This window comes from Ictidomys tridecemlineatus, chromosome 11 (assembly GCF_052094955.1).
Source record: "Ictidomys tridecemlineatus isolate mIctTri1 chromosome 11, mIctTri1.hap1, whole genome shotgun sequence".
NCBI lineage: Eukaryota > Metazoa > Chordata > Mammalia > Rodentia > Sciuridae > Ictidomys > Ictidomys tridecemlineatus.
In genome coordinates, this window is record NC_135487.1 from 8,389,076 (window position 1) to 8,406,769 (window position 17,694).

The 17,694-nt window shown below is 46.2% G+C and overlaps 1 protein-coding gene and 1 long non-coding RNA gene across 2 annotated transcripts; one reads left to right on the plus strand and one right to left on the minus strand.

The window, feature by feature from the left end:
* Nucleotides 1-10,399: 10,399 nt before the first annotated feature.
* LOC144367875 (uncharacterized) lies at nucleotides 10,400-12,333 on the plus strand. The gene is made up of 2 exons (XR_013427429.1): nucleotides 10,400-11,212; nucleotides 11,641-12,333. It is a non-coding gene; the product is annotated as an uncharacterized LOC144367875 (long non-coding RNA).
* Nucleotides 12,334-13,433: 1,100 nt separating this feature from the next.
* Nucleotides 13,434-16,132, minus strand: LOC144368554 (PRAME family member 12-like). The gene is made up of 4 exons (XM_078027734.1): nucleotides 15,831-16,132; nucleotides 14,878-15,459; nucleotides 14,129-14,263; nucleotides 13,434-14,044 (listed from the first exon to the last, which is right to left on the minus strand). Exons 1-4 carry the CDS (start codon nucleotides 16,130-16,132, stop codon nucleotides 13,471-13,473), a joined length of 1,593 nt encoding a protein of 530 aa, XP_077883860.1. The 3' UTR covers nucleotides 13,434-13,470.
* Nucleotides 16,133-17,694: the final 1,562 nt, after the last annotated feature.

Below are 17,694 nucleotides of genomic sequence, written 5' to 3' on the forward strand. Positions count from 1 at the left end.
TCCCAACCACAGAGCCACATCCCCACCCTATTTTGTATTTTATTTACAGACAGGGTCTCACTGCGTTGTTTAGCACCCCACCATTGCTGAGGCTGGCTTTGAACTCAGGGTCCTCCTGCCTCAGCTTCCTGAGGGGTTTCATGCATACAGCACTTTTGTGCCTGGCTTACATAACAATGTTATTTAGACTTTCAAATCACCAATAGGATAATTAAAGGCAAAACGGTGAGTGTTAAGCAGAGCCACAGTAAGAAGATGACGAATGCACAAAAACAGAAGAAGGAAATCAAGGAAACCAGAGCACAGATTGCAGGGGCAAGGCCCATATCCAGAGCACTTGTGTGTGCACAGAATTAGGCTGTGTTCAGCTCAAAAGAGTCTTTAAAACTATCAAATATTTCTAAAGCTCAGAGTAACCACCAAGAAAAAATATGAGAGCATGTTCCCAAATGACAAAGAAGGAAATCAAAGCTGATCCCAGAAGAAAACACCAACCCACAGAGACAGACGGGAGAGTGAGAGAGGAAAAGAGAGAAAGAGACCTAAAGAGCAATCAGAAAGACAAACCAAGTAAGACCAGTCAGAAATAATCCTGCACCTCTCAACATAAACGTTCAATGTAAATGGATTAAACTCCCCAGTTACAAGATGTAAAGTGACTGAATAGATTTTCTTTTTCAATGGACTCAGTCACCTGCTGTCTACAAGAAAGTCACTTCACCTCAGGACACACACAGAGTGACAGTGAAGGGATGGAAAAGATATTCCACACGAAGGAACCAGCCTAGAGCAGGAATGGATAGACTCCTGTCAGGTAAAATAGACTAGAGATTAAAACACAATAAAAAGAGACAAGGGGATCACACGATGATCAAGGGTCAATTCAGCAACATGAGACAGCAATTGTACACATACATGTGCCCGACACCCGAGCACCCACATGTGCAAAACAGATATGACTGGAATGTAAAAGCAGAAGTTGACCAAAACACAGTAATAACAGTGGGGCTTCAACACCCTTTTTCAGCACTGGACAGATCATCTCCGCACACAGTAGACATTTACAGACCATCCCACCCAACACTACAGAGCAAACAGCCTGCACACGACACATTCTCCATTTATTCTCAAAATAAATCAATGAATTTCAGAGGAATGGAATCATTCCTAGTCTCTCCCCTGATCATTACAGAATACCATGAGAGGTCCATAGCAGGAGGAACCCCCGGGCAGTTACAAAGCATGGGGATTCTTCAGCGTGCTCCCCAACAACCAATGGGTCATTGAGGAAATCAAATGAAAGTGTAAAATGCCTGCAGACCAATGAACAGGGCCACACAAGATATTCAAACCTGTGGACACAGCAAAAGTAATTCTAAGTGGGAAGTTTCCAGCAAGAAATACCTTAATTAGGAAAAAATCTCAAATAAATGGCCCAGTACTGCATGTCAAGGAACTGAAAAAAATAAGCATGGACTATGCCCGCAATTAGTAAAATTGGGAGAAGATATGAGTTAATAAAACTTTACAAGTAGCTGGATTCCAGACACGTGCCACTCGAACCAGCTTTTCGTACTTGTTTGTTATTGTCTTGGGGACCAGGCATTGCACCCAAGGGTGCTTCACCACTGAGCCACACCCTCAGGGGGGATTTTGAGACAGGGTCTTGTAACCTTGCTTACAGCCTCACTAAATTTATGAGGCTGGCTTTGAACTCACCATCCTCCTGCCTCAGCCTCCTGGGCTGCTGGGACTACAGCTGAGGACCACCAAGCCGGCTTTTGCCGTTGTTTTTGGAAAAGAATCTTTGAGGACATCAATTTGACCCACCTGTCCAGACCAATTAAAGAATGCATTCTATTGTTTTCATGTGGGTTCTGGTTCTTCCTTTTCAAATATTGCTAACAGATGGACACCTCTATTCCAATTAAACCTTCCCAATGTGGTCACTTCATTTTTGGATTGATTTATTTCTTTACTTATTTCTGTGATGTCTTCGATGGAACCCAGGCTCTTCCACATGCTAGCAAGTGCTCCACCACTGACTGATTACCCCAGATCCCTGAGTTAGCTTTGATGAAGTTCACTCATTTCTCTAGAAAAGCATGGGTTCTGGGTTCCTAGACTGTACAGGTGAAATTGGTCAGTGTTCGAGAAGGGGTTCTACACTGTTTTGATGCAGGTGCACAAAGGACTCTGCATCTTTCAGTAGCCACTCCAAGTGTTATAGTTAAAGCATCCCCTGGGGTTTCACAGATTGACTTCTAGACCACTCACATGTAATTGAATCAAGCCTTTATTGAAGCACTCAGGTGGCGACTGACCACAACACCCCTGATCAGCCCCAAACAATTGCAAGGGCGCTCCTTATAAGCCTGAAAACCACAAAAGGGGTGTTTGGGGGTCCAGCCAATGCAAGCAAGCCAAGTTACAGAAGCAGAAGAATGCAGTCAGGGGGAGGGACGCTCAGCCAATCACAATTAGCCCAGTCACCCCAGTTACAGAAACAGAGCCCCGTTCCTCTAGTTACAGAAACAATGCCCCATTAGGTAGTTCCGTGTTCTTAAAGGTTTCTATAGCCAAAGGAAAAGAACATCTTGCCCTTGTCATGACCCCTCTACCTGGCATGGTTGTTTTACAAGATGGAGTCACAAAACAATATGGAGTCACTTTGGCTGCACTATCACCCAAGGAGTGGAACCAAGTCCCATCTGCCTGACCCAGCCACCCTTACACACCCGGTCCTGTTTGTCATGACATCCTACATTTGTGTGCTGTCTCACAGAACAAATGAACCTAGAGTCAAAAATGAGCAGCTCAAAGAGAGGCGAGTGCTTTATCCCCAGGGCTCTGAGAAGACTAAGAGCCCTCACAGCCCTTCCAGTGTTCAAGGGGTCTGGAGGCACCAGGATATCTTCAAGTCCCTTTTTACTCATGATAACTCTTAAAAGGACAAATGATGACAGATCTCATTTTACAGATCTTTGGCTTTATTTGAACCTAGAGTCCAGCAGCAGGGCAGAACAAATGCTGCTCAGAACCTTCCGCCCACCACGTGTGCAAGTTAGACTTAGAGCCACAGAAAAGGAACTTCCATGAAGAGGGGGTGAGGCACAAAGATCACTCTGTGGGTGACAGATAGGCTGACTGTGCATGGCCCAGACTCTGCTACCTGTTCCAAGAGCGAGCTGCAGTCTGCTTACACATCCAAGTGGGTTTCAATTCACTGTGTGTGGAGAATTACTCAAGCCATAATTAAAACACGTCCACAGGCAGCTTTAGAACACCTCAAATGAAGACTGGATGGATCTCGTTTCATCCTTGGTTGGGAAGCTAAGGCTAAGGTCACTGCACAACCCCATCAGCCCAGTCCTCAGCTGAGGGAAGTGTTAGGGGAAGATCTGTCAGTTATGTGCAACCCCCGCCCCACCAGATCTTGTAATTTATTCGGTATCATTTTGAAATATTTGCAAGTGTTATCCACCCAAATGATTCTACTATTTTGCTGAAAGGTAATTTGGATACCTTCAATGGGCACCACTAGTTTAACTGAGGACAGACTACCTAGGTGGATGACAGGCAAGAGACCCAGAGGCTCAGGCTCAGGCTTCTAAACAGCTCTCAAAAGGACTGACGCAGCATCCCAGGAGAGCCATTCCTTTCTAAGAACACACACACAACGACCTCCCAGGAGATTCTGCCTCCTAAAATCACCACAATGAGGTTTATCTTTCCTATACATGAAGCTTTCTAATACATGAAACTGCACCAAACCATAGCATAGGGATACAGCTTGATGTGACCAGAGCCATCTCAGTCATAACCACCATTTTACCCACCAGTTGATCCTGACACACATCCCAAGCCCTAGAGGCCAACAAAGTTGTTAACAATCACACAAATATGTTGTCCCAGTCTCTGATTCCCAGACCTTTACTTTTCTTTCACCATTTCTTTTGTACTGGGGATGTAACCCAAGGATGTTTTACTCACTATTACTTTATATTTTTTATTTTAAGACAGGATCTCTCTAAGTTGCTGAAGATCTTTCCTGCCACCGCGTCCGGCTAATGGGAACCGAGTCCGGCGAGGGATGTCGAGGTTAAAAAAAAAAAAAAAAACACAGGACACCAAGGTTCTTCATCCAGGAGGAGGCATGTGCGTGCTTTATTGCCAAATTTGTTCCCCTTAAATATCTTTTGTAACAGCTGGGGAAATGACTCAAAAGCGAGGAGGGAAGAGTGGTAACTGCGTCCTTGGGTTACTCCACCGTCCCCTATCAGAAAGCTCGAACAGGTCAAGCTGTTCTGAGAGACACATATGCTCGAGGCAGATAAACAGGAAACTGCAAGCCTGCATCATGGCCTTGTGAGCTGGCCATTTGCGTCATGGCCTTGTGAGTTGGCCACATTGACATGCAGAACAAAGAACTGGGGGTTAAGTCCCCAGGGGCCAGGGCAGGACTGCTACCAGCAAGTCCCTCTTTTTTGTTTTTTGCATGTCAATGGGAATCAAGTAGCCCCTGTCTTAGGTCGTCCACTGCCCTCACAGTGCTTACCCGTCTCTGGGGAGGCCCCATTCCCCTGGCTTAGGTTGTAGTGCAAGCGTGGAAGTTGCCCGTCACTGGGTACTACAAGATCAGCTCTTGTCCTACGTAAACGGCCACTTTTCAGTTAGGATGTCATGGCCAGCAGGACACAACTGCGGATCCCAGTCATCATCTTTGCCAGTGGGATAGCTATGACCAGGGAGCTTTCTGAACGTAAGGGTCTGGGATGACGGCACCAAGTCAGCAGGATAATTAGGGACCTGGGCAAAAGCAGGCACATAGGAAGGCTCGGGTATTGGCTCCTGTCCAGTTACATCTCATCTCCGGATGGGTTGTAAGTACACCTTGTGGGCGGAGTCATCCATCTTCAGGCGTTGGTAGTGAACCTGTATTGGCTTGGAGGTTAAAATGTTAATCTGGTCCTTAATGAACTGAGTTATCCTATTTGCAACACAAGGTCTCAAAGTTGCAATCAAAAGAAGACCCAGTAAGGGCCCCAGGAGGAGAAGAAGGTAGGGCAGGAACCCATTCATCCCAGTCCAAAGAGGGTTCTCGAATAATTCTTTTCTCCTTTTCTCTAGGTCTTCTTGAAGCTCCTTGATTTTAGTGCGAACTATGCCCGATTTATTGGCATAGAAGCAGCACCTTTCTCCTAAGGCTAAACAGATCCCTCCCTGATTGGCAGTCAGTAAGTCTAGGCCTTGCCTATTTTGGAGGACCACTTTTGCCAAAGAGTCAATCTGGTCTTGTAGGTCCCTAATAGTGCCAGGCAGGGTCTGCACATCATCTATAAGCTGCTGAGATAGATGGCGATAAGAATGTATCGCTGTACCCAGTCCAGCTGTGCCTGTGCCCACAGCAGCCGTGATCCCCAGTGTGGCGAGTAGCGGTAGAGCCTGTATGGCTCGCCTGTGTCTTCTCACTAGAGTGTCTAGGCTGGGGATGGGCAGGGGCTCATCCCCAGGGACAATGGTTATGTCAGGGAGGAGCAGGGTGAGAACACAGACACCTGTCCAATTTGTAGGGAGTCGAGGGAAGGCAGAGTTCCCACCACACATAAAAACAGTGCCATTAGGGGGACAGAGGGCTGGAGTGGGTGAGGAATAATTTTTTACTGTTGAGCAATTTCTAAAGGAAGTAACTCCAACATCAACATCATAGATGTTGTTTTGCATCACACCCAGGAGACATTATGTAAAAGATCCCATAGGTTGGACCTTGAAAGGCAGCCTGGGCTGGCAGGTCTCATCATCAGATATGGTGGCATTGATAGGAACCACCACGGGCATGACCACCCCTGTTATCATGCAGAGCCAGCAGTCACTAGCAAGTGTGGGATCAGAGTTGTTAAGTAAGAAAAGGGTGGTTTTTAAGATATCCCATGTATTGGCATCCAGATCTGGGAGCTGAGACTCAGGCAGCACCAAGGGGTGGTATATGAGGTCAGGGACCTGTGGTTTCAAGAGCTTGATAACTTGAAGATGTTTAACAGAATCAGTAGGTCCCCCTTCCCCCGTCAGAGATCCCTGTAGGGGCTGCAGTGGGCCAACAGGAGGACTTGCCGACTTGACCCTGGCACCCAGCCAACCGGAGTTTAGATTCAACTCCCCCTTGGCCAAAAAGAAACGGAGTGAAGTAAAAAGTGACTCCTCCCACCTCCTCCCCCGACCGGGTCTTGGTCAATCTGGCCTCAAAATACTGTCGTCCCTTGTGTACACAAATCGAGGCCGTCTCATAGCAAGAGACATGAACTGCTGAAGTATAAGTGCAAGTTGTGGAGCAGTTACTGAGGGTTTTTTCGGGACCATAGGGGTTAATCTTTGGTTTGTTCACGCATACCCACTCAGGGTGGTGAAATCCCCCAATTTGTTGATGAACTTCAGCCCGGAGGTAGGCTACCCTGGTTACATAATTGGCAGTCTGAATCCAGCTACTGGGGGTCTGATTCCAAATCCCTTCCCTGCACTCACAGGGGGTCCCAAAAAGATGTTGATAGATATTACCTGGTGGGGGATCTAGCCCTCCATCTGCAGGCCGTTATAAGGAAGATCCATCCTGCAAAACTCATTCTGTCACTTCTTTGGAGAAATGAAAATGGCCGAACCTGAAGTCCCAGGGTCGTCGCTCCTTCCCGAGTTTTCGTCCACTCTCTAGCCAAGAGTGGAGCAGGGGGTTGTCACTTTCCTGTAGATAGATCCTTCCACCTTATCTATGCCTTTTGCATGGTGGGAGAGGAGAAGTGACGCTGCACCGCTGTATGGCCTTCAGCGTCTGTGAGCAAAAAATTTAAAGTGAACAGAGTTATACTTAACAGTGCATGTGGTCCCTGACAACTCTGGTATATCCCCCCCTCTTTTGTTTTTTGCAAATAGGTTTTAAGATGTTGATGGGCCCGTTCAACAATGGCCTGTCCTTGGGGGTTACATGGGATTCCTGTCTTGTGCATAATATCCCACTGTGAGCAAAATTTTTGGAAGGTTTGACTAGTATAAGCTGGGCCATTATCTGTTTTTATGCATCGAGGGGTTCCCATAAAGGAAAAGGATTTTACATAGTGCTGTATCACATCCTTAGCCTTCTCTCCTGAGTGTAAAGTAGCGGAGATAAAACCAGAGAACGTGTCTATACTGACATGCACAAAGGACAACTTTCCAAAACTAGGAATATGAGCTACATCAGTTTGCCAGATGTCGTTTGGCTGAAGGCCCCTTGGGTTGACTCCCAGAGAAGGGGAATGGATAAAAGGTGCACAAGTAGGGCATAGGGAGACAATTTTTAAAGCTTGATCCCGGGAACATCCTGAGCAGAAGCGCAAAGTTTGTGCGTTTAGGTGAAATTTATTATGAAGCTGGAGGGCCTTATCATACTCAGTGATTGTATATACAAGGTTAGTGGCATGTGTGGCAATGTCTGCCATGGCGTTGCCTGCCGCCAGAGGACCTGGAAGTCTGGAATGACTTCTAATGTGACCTATGAAGAGGGGGTCTGCCCTAGCCCATATAAGAAGCTGTACTGTCTGTAGTTGGTCCATGATAGTGGATTGTTTTCCAATATAAGGTGCCGTCTCAATCTCAGAGGCGAGCCTGGCGATATAGGGACTGTCTGTGAAAACATTAAGGGCCACCGAGCTATAGGTCTGTAAGGCCAATGACTTGGGTCCCATCTGAAATGACAGCAAACCTATTTTTGGCCCCGTCAGTGCCCCTGGAATAGGGTCCTGTTTCAGGATCTTTGGGAAAATTATTGGACATGTTTTTAGACTTTCAAGGAGCCTGCTTTTAGGGTAGTGATTGTCAACCTGTCCCATGAAACTACAGAAGAAGAGACACCAGAGATCATGTTCCTGTCTTAATTTAGAAAGAATGTCTTGATTATAGGGTAATATGAGAACATCAAAGGTTTTCCCAAACAAGGCATCTCCTAGATATTTTGCTTTCCAAACTAATTGTATTACCAGATCACGGAAAGGTATCAAGACCCGGGAGGGGGATGCAGGTAAGTGAACCCAATAAATAGGACCAGTCTGCCAAAAGACCCCAGTCGGGGTGAGTTTTGACGGCAGAACAATGAATAACAAGGACTGGGAGTAGTTCACCTGCATTACCTGCATCCCTTGTAAGGCTGTCTCTATCAATCTAAGTGCCTTCAAGGCTTCTGGAGTAGGTTTTCGTGGGGAGGTGGGTGAGGGGTCTCCTCTCAAAAAGTCATACAGGGGTTTAATTTAGTAGTTCAATATACTTAATGTTTAATCAATAATGTGAATTTATTTACCAAAATTAATCTTTATCTTAAACAGTAAGATTTATTAGGCAATAAGGATCTTTTTTTAAAGAAATAAACTTACATTTTAATAGGTGTTTATCATGTCAAAATACGGACAAAATTTTTGCTCACATTAGTATAGTTAAATTAGGAAAATAACCTGAAATACCCTTAGATTAATTATAGTCAGTTTAGTATATATAAATCTCTTTTTTAATTGTTCTAACTTTTTACATCATCTGTTTAGATAAGAATATAAAAATCTTTTTACTTAGGAAAATGAATATAAAGACCTTGTTTTACCCAAGATGATTTCTTTCTTCTTTTTAGGATCCATGTGTGCTTTTTCTTTGTTGAAGCATCTTTTTCTTTTTTAAAAAAATTTTTTTTTATACTTTGGAACAATTTCTGAAAACCTTAGAATCTATAAACAAATTATTATACTTTGATAAGAAATATCAATGAAAATATAGTTAAAACCCTTAGATATTTTGTAGAAATAATTATAATAATTTATCATTTTATGAGTTTAAACAGTAGCCTTGAGAATTAGAAACTACTTGATTGTATTTTCACTTAAAAGCAAATTTATAGTAAACACATTTATCTCAAATATCTGTAACTGAAAAGGCAGAGTATCTGGTAAATGTAAATATAAAACATAAATTATGGGTTTTCTGTTGAAGAAAAACAATTAGGCAAATATATATTAACTAATCAATTAGGCATGTGCTAATTAATTTATAGATTAACAAATATAGGATATCTAAATATCTAATATATATATATTAAGAATAAAAACATAACTTATAATTGTATTAACTTTATGTAACCACGTGGTCTTAAAATATTTGGATCCATTATAATTTATTTTTAACTAGGAGTGCACTCTTCTATGTGATGTCACTTGATGTAACTGAAATAAGATCCTTGAGTATACATTTTTATTTTTATAGTTAGCAATGAGAATAAGGATTTTTTGGTCATCACAGGAACTTTGCCGGCTTGTTCCTGTGGCGAGCAAATGCATCCTCATAACCTCCGAAATTAAAAGTAAAATATAAAGAAGCATATTTGATATCTCTCATCAATAGAACATTATTTAGTAACACAACTATAAAGAAAAAGTCAGGATATTTAACTTAGAACTAGCTTAAATTTGGAACTGTAACATAGAAACCTGTGGAATTAAATTTTGTCTGAAAAAGATATCTTTCGTTAGCATTTACAGGTAGGCATTTTTTAAAATACAGGCTCTGAGCAGCTCCGGTAGAAATCTGAAACACAGTAGTACAGGTTAGTGGCTGGAAGGTGGAGTAGAAGTCCTGTCTGAGTGACTGTGGAAGAACCAATCAGAAGCCCGCAAAAGTGTGGGAGGTGGGACCAGGAAGCCACTCTTCCGGCCAGGCACCCCATGGTTACCATGGTGATGCAAACAACATGGAGTCCACTGCCCATTTTCGGGGCAAAAGTTCCCCAAGTTTTCCTAGCCGATTGCATTTTGTTTGATTTTTGTCTGCATTTTTTTCCCGCCTGGCCAAGATATTACTGCGGTAGCAGCTTGTTCTGTCTCTGCGACCTGCGGTTGCAGCTGGTGTACATCCTGCACTTCCTGGCGTTCCCCTGGGGAGTCTACAGATAGAAAAGGGTTGGCCTGAGGAAAGTGACGGAGTCAGTCGCCCACTCCCCGGAACATTGCCCTGTCTCTGGACCACCCCGTACACTCTGGCTTCCGGGGCCCGGGGCGGGCCCCTGTTCCCATTTTGAGGGCAGCAGCCAGAACCTGTCCGGTAATATGAGCTCCATCAATATCCTTACAAGCTCGAATCATGTCATCAACACTCTTTACTCTGGTAGATTTAATGGCATCTTGGCAATAGGAATTTGCATTTTCAAGAGCCAATTGCTTAATGACCGGCATGGCTTGTTCCAAGTTAGGGAATATTTTTCCTGCTATCTGCATCAATTGGGCTATGAAGTCAGAATAAGGCTCAGAGGGTCCTTGAGCAATTTTTGAAATTTTTGTTTCAGCATTTGAAACAGGGAGAGAGCCTTCCAGGCCTGAATGGCTGCTGTGGCTATCTGAGCATAGACCCCAGGATCATAATTAATTTGCTGATTTATGACAGCATATTGTCCCGAGCCTGTTAACATTTCGAGGTTACGCCGTGGGAAGCTGGCGTCCTGATTGACTCGGGCTAGCTCGTGACACCTCTCTTGATTTTCACTTTTCCACAACAAAAAATCCCCTCCGGACAACACAGCCCTGCAAAGCTGTTGCCAGTCACTAGGTGTCAGCTGATTGGCAGAGAAAGACTCGAAGAGAGTAAAAGGAGCATGGGGTCCGTAATTAGTAACTGCCTCCTTTAGTTGTTTAATATCCTTAAAGGCTAAAGGAACATGCACTCTGGCCGGCTGTCCATCGGCATCCAGGTTTTCAATTACTGGAAAAGTTTGGGCATTCTTAGGCTGCCACTGGACACCCCCCTGCCTTCTGGGGTTGTCCTCGTCCCAATTGGGGTTATAAGGAGGGAGCGCAACAGCGATCGGGGCCGTAGGTGCTGTAAATCTTCACTTCCTCAATTGACCCTCTAGTTCCTCTATCTCCCTTTCCAGTTCCTCTTCCTGCCAGCTGTTACCATGGAGCCCAGTTAGTAACTCCCTTATCTTAGAAATGTAGTCAGCACTGTGAAGTCCAGCTCAAGGCCAGAGGCCTTGTTTACATATCTTGTGAAAAACTAGTAAGGGGGTGTCCAGCACCTGGAGTGCTGATTTTTCCCAGACAGTAGCCAAGTAAAACAGGGCAACATGAAAATAGGAAGTTTATCTACATTGAAATTTTTTGTAGAGATTCTTTTGCTGAAAGTCCTGAAATCAGCCATGGTGAATATTCTGGAGAAGGTCAGTTAAGACTTTTCTGTGGGCCTGGTAGGGAGGGGGAAGATGAGAAGGCAGGGTTGACAGCAGCTAGGGTGGATCTAAGAATGAAGAAGGAGATGTGAAAGAATAATGGGAAAGGGGTAAGGACTCTGCCATTTGCTCTTCCTGGACCTGATTAAGGGCCTGTTCGCATTCAGCAAGCTGCTCCTTAATCTTCACTTTATCAGTTAAAAGAGCATCCTTTACCAATCTCCATAGAGAGAAAGTAGCAATCGGGACTCTATCCGGACTCTGGTCTCTCAACAACTTTTGGAGATCCTGCTTTACCAAATCCCAATCACTGTTATTGAGAAAGCCTCTTGTCAGAAACCAAGGACAAGCCTGGGTATAGCTTCAACAAATTCGGTTGCTGTCTTGGTTTTTATTCCTGTTTCTTGTTTGCTTAACAGTTCTTTAACTTCGTTGGCCAGATGAAGTTTCGCTGTTGAGTTACCCATGGTACGTACCCTGTCTCTTTAAATTATCTTTAAACCAATCCTCCCCCTTCTTCCTTAGAAGGTGAGCCTCGTCCGCTTACCCCTGCTTTCTGGACCTCGGTGGGGACCTCCAGATGCCGCGTCCAGCTAACGAGAACCGAGTCCGGCAAGGGACGTCAAGGTTAAAAAAAAAAAAAAAACACAGGATACCAAGGTTCTTCATCCAGGAGGAGGCGTGTGCGCGTTTATTGCCAAACTTTGTTCCCTTATATACTTTATATAACTGCAGTGGAAATTTATCCAAAACCGGGGAGGAATAACACCTGCTACTCTTGGGTTACCGTGACCGTCCCTTATCAGAAAGCTCCGAGAAGGCCAAGATGTTCCCAAAAAGGCACATATGTCTGAGGCAGATAAACATGAAACCACAAGCCTGTGAGCTGGCCACTTTGACATGCAGAACAAGGAACTGGGGGCTGGGCCCCAAGGGCCAGGGAAGGCCTGCTACCAGCACCACTTCTCCAGGCATAATGGATTTCTTCTGCAGAGAACTCTATCCAAGGAGGTCTTATGGCTCTCATTTGCCACCTACTGTTAAAGGGGAAGAAAAATTATATTAGAATCCTGTGCGGTAGGAGACCATAAAACAAATCATTTGAAAATTGAGTGAGAGGCATTTCTAGGACATTGTATGGTTGAGAGGTCTTGGCGTAATGCCTGAGAGGGGTGATGTGGATCTCAGGGCACACGTGTAGATTCCCAGTCTGGGTTTATGCTGATTTTTCAGAAGGCAACAGTGTTGGCTCTGCTTATCACCTGGGTACCAGGGACAGCAGAGTGAAGGTGTCTGCTGCGAACCATTTGGAGTCTGCAGGCCCATTAGATGGCAGGAGCTGGGGTTTGGAATTGCAGGAAATCTTGCATTTATAATTTCATCTATTGCACCTAACGCTTGGGTACATGTCCAACCTCCCTTTAGGTTTCTTGACTGATGGGTTGTTAAATTGTACAAGGATTTATAAGTCGTATTCTATGAAGTTCTCTACAGTAGTAGGGCACCCTTGGGTTCAATCCCCAAAACACACACAGACACACACACACAAACACACACACACACACACACACACACACACAAAGACTCAGACTATTTTTCCCTGAACCTCAGCCCTTGTGGATAAAGCTGTGGTCCACTATGACCTGAATAACTCAGATGGAAGTCTCCTACTATCCTCAGATAAACTCCTTTGTTGAGCAGGTTAGTGTTCTCAGTTCCATGGGCAACCACAGGTGCATTACCCCATCGAACAGCCACATGCATCGAAGGAATGGCACCCAGAAAAGTAAAGAATGGAGGGTCTACTCAGAATGGCCCTGCACTGTTGTGATGCCATGAGGTCCTGGGCTCCAGTGTCACTGGTCAGCCACTGGGTCGGCTTCCTGACCTTTAAGCTGAAAACCATGGAGGACAGCAGAGGCTCTGCTGCAAGTTCCCCAAGTGGCTCATTTGCAAGTCGCTCGTTTGCAACCATCCATGCAGGAGTCATGCCCTGTGCACCTCTCAGCACAAATGTACTTCCAGAAATTCAGATTCCTGTTTCTGACTCCTAAGACACATGTCCCCATCGGTTCCAAGTCTCCTGACGGGAACCAAGCCTCTGTGACCCAGGCCTCCTGCATCAGCTTCTCTGTTCCCACTCATGTTAAGCAGTGCCCTGGTGTCCTGTTTCCAGTTCCCCTTGGAGAGACACTGGTGTCTTACCTTTATTTTCAAGTGCACAGAACATTTCTCATATATGCATCCCACTAGGCAGGCAGCCAACAGCGACACGGACTGGAGGGCAGGTTATAGATAAACCAGTTGCCACATCTATGGCAGGGTTTAGTATAGAAAAGGACGTTCTTTGGCTCTCTCACATCCCTCAGTATCTCCATCAGATCATCGATGAGTTGGAAAAGTCTCCCTGGGTGGATGGCACCCTGGGCATCATAGCTCTCCAGAGGGGCAGGGTACTTCTCTAGGCGCAACCGGGTCAGCCTGGAAGTGTGAAGCAGCAGGTTGCTCAGGACCGACATGGAGATGTCATTCCCATTGAAGCTCAAGACCCTGAGCTGGGAGCAGCAGCTCAGGACAGGTAGGATGGCCTGGAGCTGGGAGTTGGTGATCCCACAGTCCTGCAAGTTCAGGGTCTCAAGGGTGGCTGCAGCATTCTCTAGCAGAATGACGAGGGGCTCAGGACTGAAACTCGTCAATTTGCTGCCCCACAGCGTCAGGTGTATTAGCTGGTCGAGGTTTGGAGACCCCGACAGATCATTCCAGTCTGGATCTGAGAGCTGGCAGTCGGTGATTGAGAGGGTCTCCAGGGGGGTCTTCAGGAGCCTAAGCAAAGACCAAGCAGTTAGTTCTGAGGAGTGATGTCAAGGTGGGGAAGACAAATTGGCCCAAGCTCAAGGTCACCCTGACCTTCTGATGATGGTCTCCACCCAGGACTCTGCCTGTTGCAGAATCTGCTCGTTCGCGTCACCCTGTCTCATGCTGAGCCTTTCACCCCACTTGAGTGACCAGGTGGGTCCTTCATCTCTAAGGCGCCCCTCCTCTCTGCCAAGCAGAAAGCCACAGCTGTAGCAGAGGGGGTCAGGGTGAGACGTGCCAAATAACAAACCCAGGCAAGATGGAGCCGCACAAACTGGGGTGGCCCTCCTGCGGGGCTCACACCTGTACCCTCCACCCCTGCTCCTCACCCTGCAGTCCAGAATCACCACCCAGAGCTCAGAGAAGCCTTCCCCAGGGGGGCACTGGCGGCAGGTCCTCTGCTCCCCGCTGGAGAGCACAGAGCTTCTCTGTTGAAAGGTGCAGGTGTGGGGGCTTCCCTCCTCCAGCGCCCTCCCCTCTCCCTGCTTCTCCCCACCTTTGCTGGACAGGCCTCCCAGGTCAGGAACCTCACACCCACTCACTAGCTCCTCTCCCAACACCGGGCTCCCCAGCAGAGTTCTGCTCCCCAGACCACGGACCCCTGTTTAGGGCTCTGCTTCTGTGTGGGGGTTTAGGTGAGACCTGGCTTCAGGACAGAGGGAAACAAACACTTCATGGACTTTCTAACATCTCCATCAATGTTAAGTCACCATGGCTGGCACACAGCAGGTGCCCGCTGAAGTTTCATGTGATAAAGAGTTTGCTCTGATGTCCTAGGACAGTTCCCTCTGCTTCCTCACCTGAGCACCTGGCACAGATGGCCTTCTAGGAGGAAGACACCATCCAGGTACAGCCTCCGGAGGCTGTCCATCTTGGCAAACTGTGAGGTAATGTCATCCATCAACTGATCCCTCTCCTCCTGGGAAGCATAGGCAGACACATAGACGTGGGAGAAGAAGAGCTTCCTCAGGTTGCTCATCTGGCCCCAATAGGTGGCAAAAGTAGCCAAGGTGGACAGTCTCCAGAAACACTGCACATCCAACTGCTGGATAAAGTCCAGATCCAACCTCTCCAAGATCTTCTCAATGGTACGGACAGGCAAAGGGCACATCTGCAGCTTCTTGCAGCACAGCTGTATCAGACCCTTCCTCTCATCCACCCAGCGAAAGAGGAAGGAGTGGAATGTATTCAGGGTTCTTTGCTGAAAGCGCAGGTTTACTAACACCTTCAAGGGCAGAGTGGGCCCTGTGTCTGGAGGGGCCTTCACTGTTTGCCTCTCCTTCATGACTCCTGGTGAGCAGGCATCGACCACGGCTCCAGACCATGTCCTCCAGAAGTTCCCATGAACCTTCCGCAAATCCAGCACCTGCAGTTTCCACCTCCTGCGGGGACCACAGCAGAGTCTCAGCCCTGAGGCCCCTTCCTTCCCCTCTCAGCTGCTGCTCCCTGCTCCACCTCTTCCTTCTGTCTCACTTCACTCTACCCCTTGCCCCTCCAATCCAGCCTGGTGCCCCCACCTGTACCAGCTGAGGGAGGGGCAGGCACAGCCTCCTTCAGGGGTCAGCACAGCTGCCACAATCACCTCCACATCTGGAAGCCCCTCCCATGTGGGGCTCAGCATGGCCAAGGCCTCTCCACCCCTCCTTGCTGGCAGCACAGGAAGCCTGTGGAGCACACTGCAGCACCCACTCTCCCTGCCCACAGCCATCCCTTCCCTGGACGCCCAGGCGCTGCCTTCTAGGGTCCCCCTCACCTGGGGCGATCCTGCTGGGCAGCCAGCATGTCCAGCCCCTCCAGTGCCGCTCGGATCATCTTCAGCTGTGGCTTCTTCATCAGGGCCCCCAGGGGCAGGCGGGTGAAGGGCCAGGCCTGCACCATTTTCTTCAGGACCTCAGTGTGTCCCCCGCTGAAGGCCTCCATGAAGAGTGGTGGGAAGAGCTCTATGGGCAGGTCCTCCAGAGCTAGGATGGCCCTGGACTTGTCCTTCAGGAGGCTGCGCCCTGCCAGCTCCTGGAGTGTGGGTGGGGTCCGCTGCTCATCCTTTGGAGTCTGCATGGAGGGATCCTGGGAGATGCCCAGCCCAAACACATCATTCACAGCCAAGCTCCACAGCTCTACCTTATACCCACCCGAGGAAACCACTCAGTCAAGTGGATGCTTTGGCAATCAGTTGATCCAATTTCACTCTCTGGGTGCCAAACCAGGCCTGGTGGTTCAGGCCTATAACCCCATGGCTTGGGAGACTGAGGCAGGGGGATCACAAATTCCAGGCCAGCCTAGAACTTAGTGAGACCAAGTATCAAAATGAAAAATAAAATAGGGTTGGGGATGTAGCTCAGTAGTAGAGTGCCCCTGAGTTCAATCCCTAGCTTCAGTAAATAAATAAAGTGGGTATCATTGGTTTTCATTTTTAAAAAGAGCATTTTTTAAATTAATTTACTTACTTATTTACTTATAGTTTTCTTTTCTTTTTTTTTTTTTTTTTTTTTTTGCTGATACTAGGGATTGAAGCAAGGGGTAGCTTACCACTGAACTACACCCTTACCCCTTTTGGTTTGTATTTATTAACTTTGTGGCCCAGGATTAAACTCAAGGTGCTTTGCCTCTGAGCTACATCCCCAGCCCTGTTTGTTTTCGATACCAAAGATTGAACTCTGGGTACTTAACCACTGAACCACATCCTCAGCTCTTTTTATTTTTACATTGAGGCTGCTTAGGGCCTTGCTAATTTGCTGTGGCTGGCTTTGAACACTAATCCTCCTGCTTCCTCAACCTCCTAAATTGCTGGGATTATAGGCATGTGCCACCAAGCACAGCAAAAAGTATAATTTTAAGGATGCACAATATAAATATTTTTATTATCAGAAAATAGAATTCCAGGGCTGGGGATATGGCTGAAGCAGTAGTGCACTCGCCTGGAATGTGTGAGGCACTGGGTTTGATCCTCAATACAACATAAATATAAAAAATAAAGATATTGTGTCTACTTAAACCTAAAAAAATAAATATTATATACAAATAAATAAATAAATCTTCCTTAAATAAAACAAAATAGAATTCTAATCAATTAGATTGAAAAAAACATTACAATCTACTTAAGTAATTTTAAAGTGGGTGGGGCTGGAGCTCAGTGGAAGAGCAGTTGCCTAGGACGTGTGAAGCACTGGGGTGATCCTCAGCAGCACATAAAAATTAATAAATGGTGGGCTGGGCATTAGGTCACTTGGTATATGCTTGCCTCATATGCACAAGTCCCTGGTTTTAATCACCAGCACTTCCAAATAAATAGATAGATAAAAGAATGCAGTCCATGTAAACTTATTTTTATTTTTTTTAAATGCGGGACATGCGTGCCCAAGCCTGTAATCCCAGGGGCTCCAGAGATTGAGACAGGAGGATCATGCATGCAAAGCCAGCCTCAGCAAGTGTGGCGCTGAGCAATTTAGTGAGATCCTGTCTCTAAATAAAATATGAAATAGGGCTGGGGTGTGGCTCAGTGGTTCAGTGTCCCTGAGTTCAATCCCTGGAACAAAAAATAAATAAATAAATAAATAAATAAAAAAAGAAAGAAAGAAACAATGAAAATTGAAAGAGACATAAACTAAAGAGGAAATCTT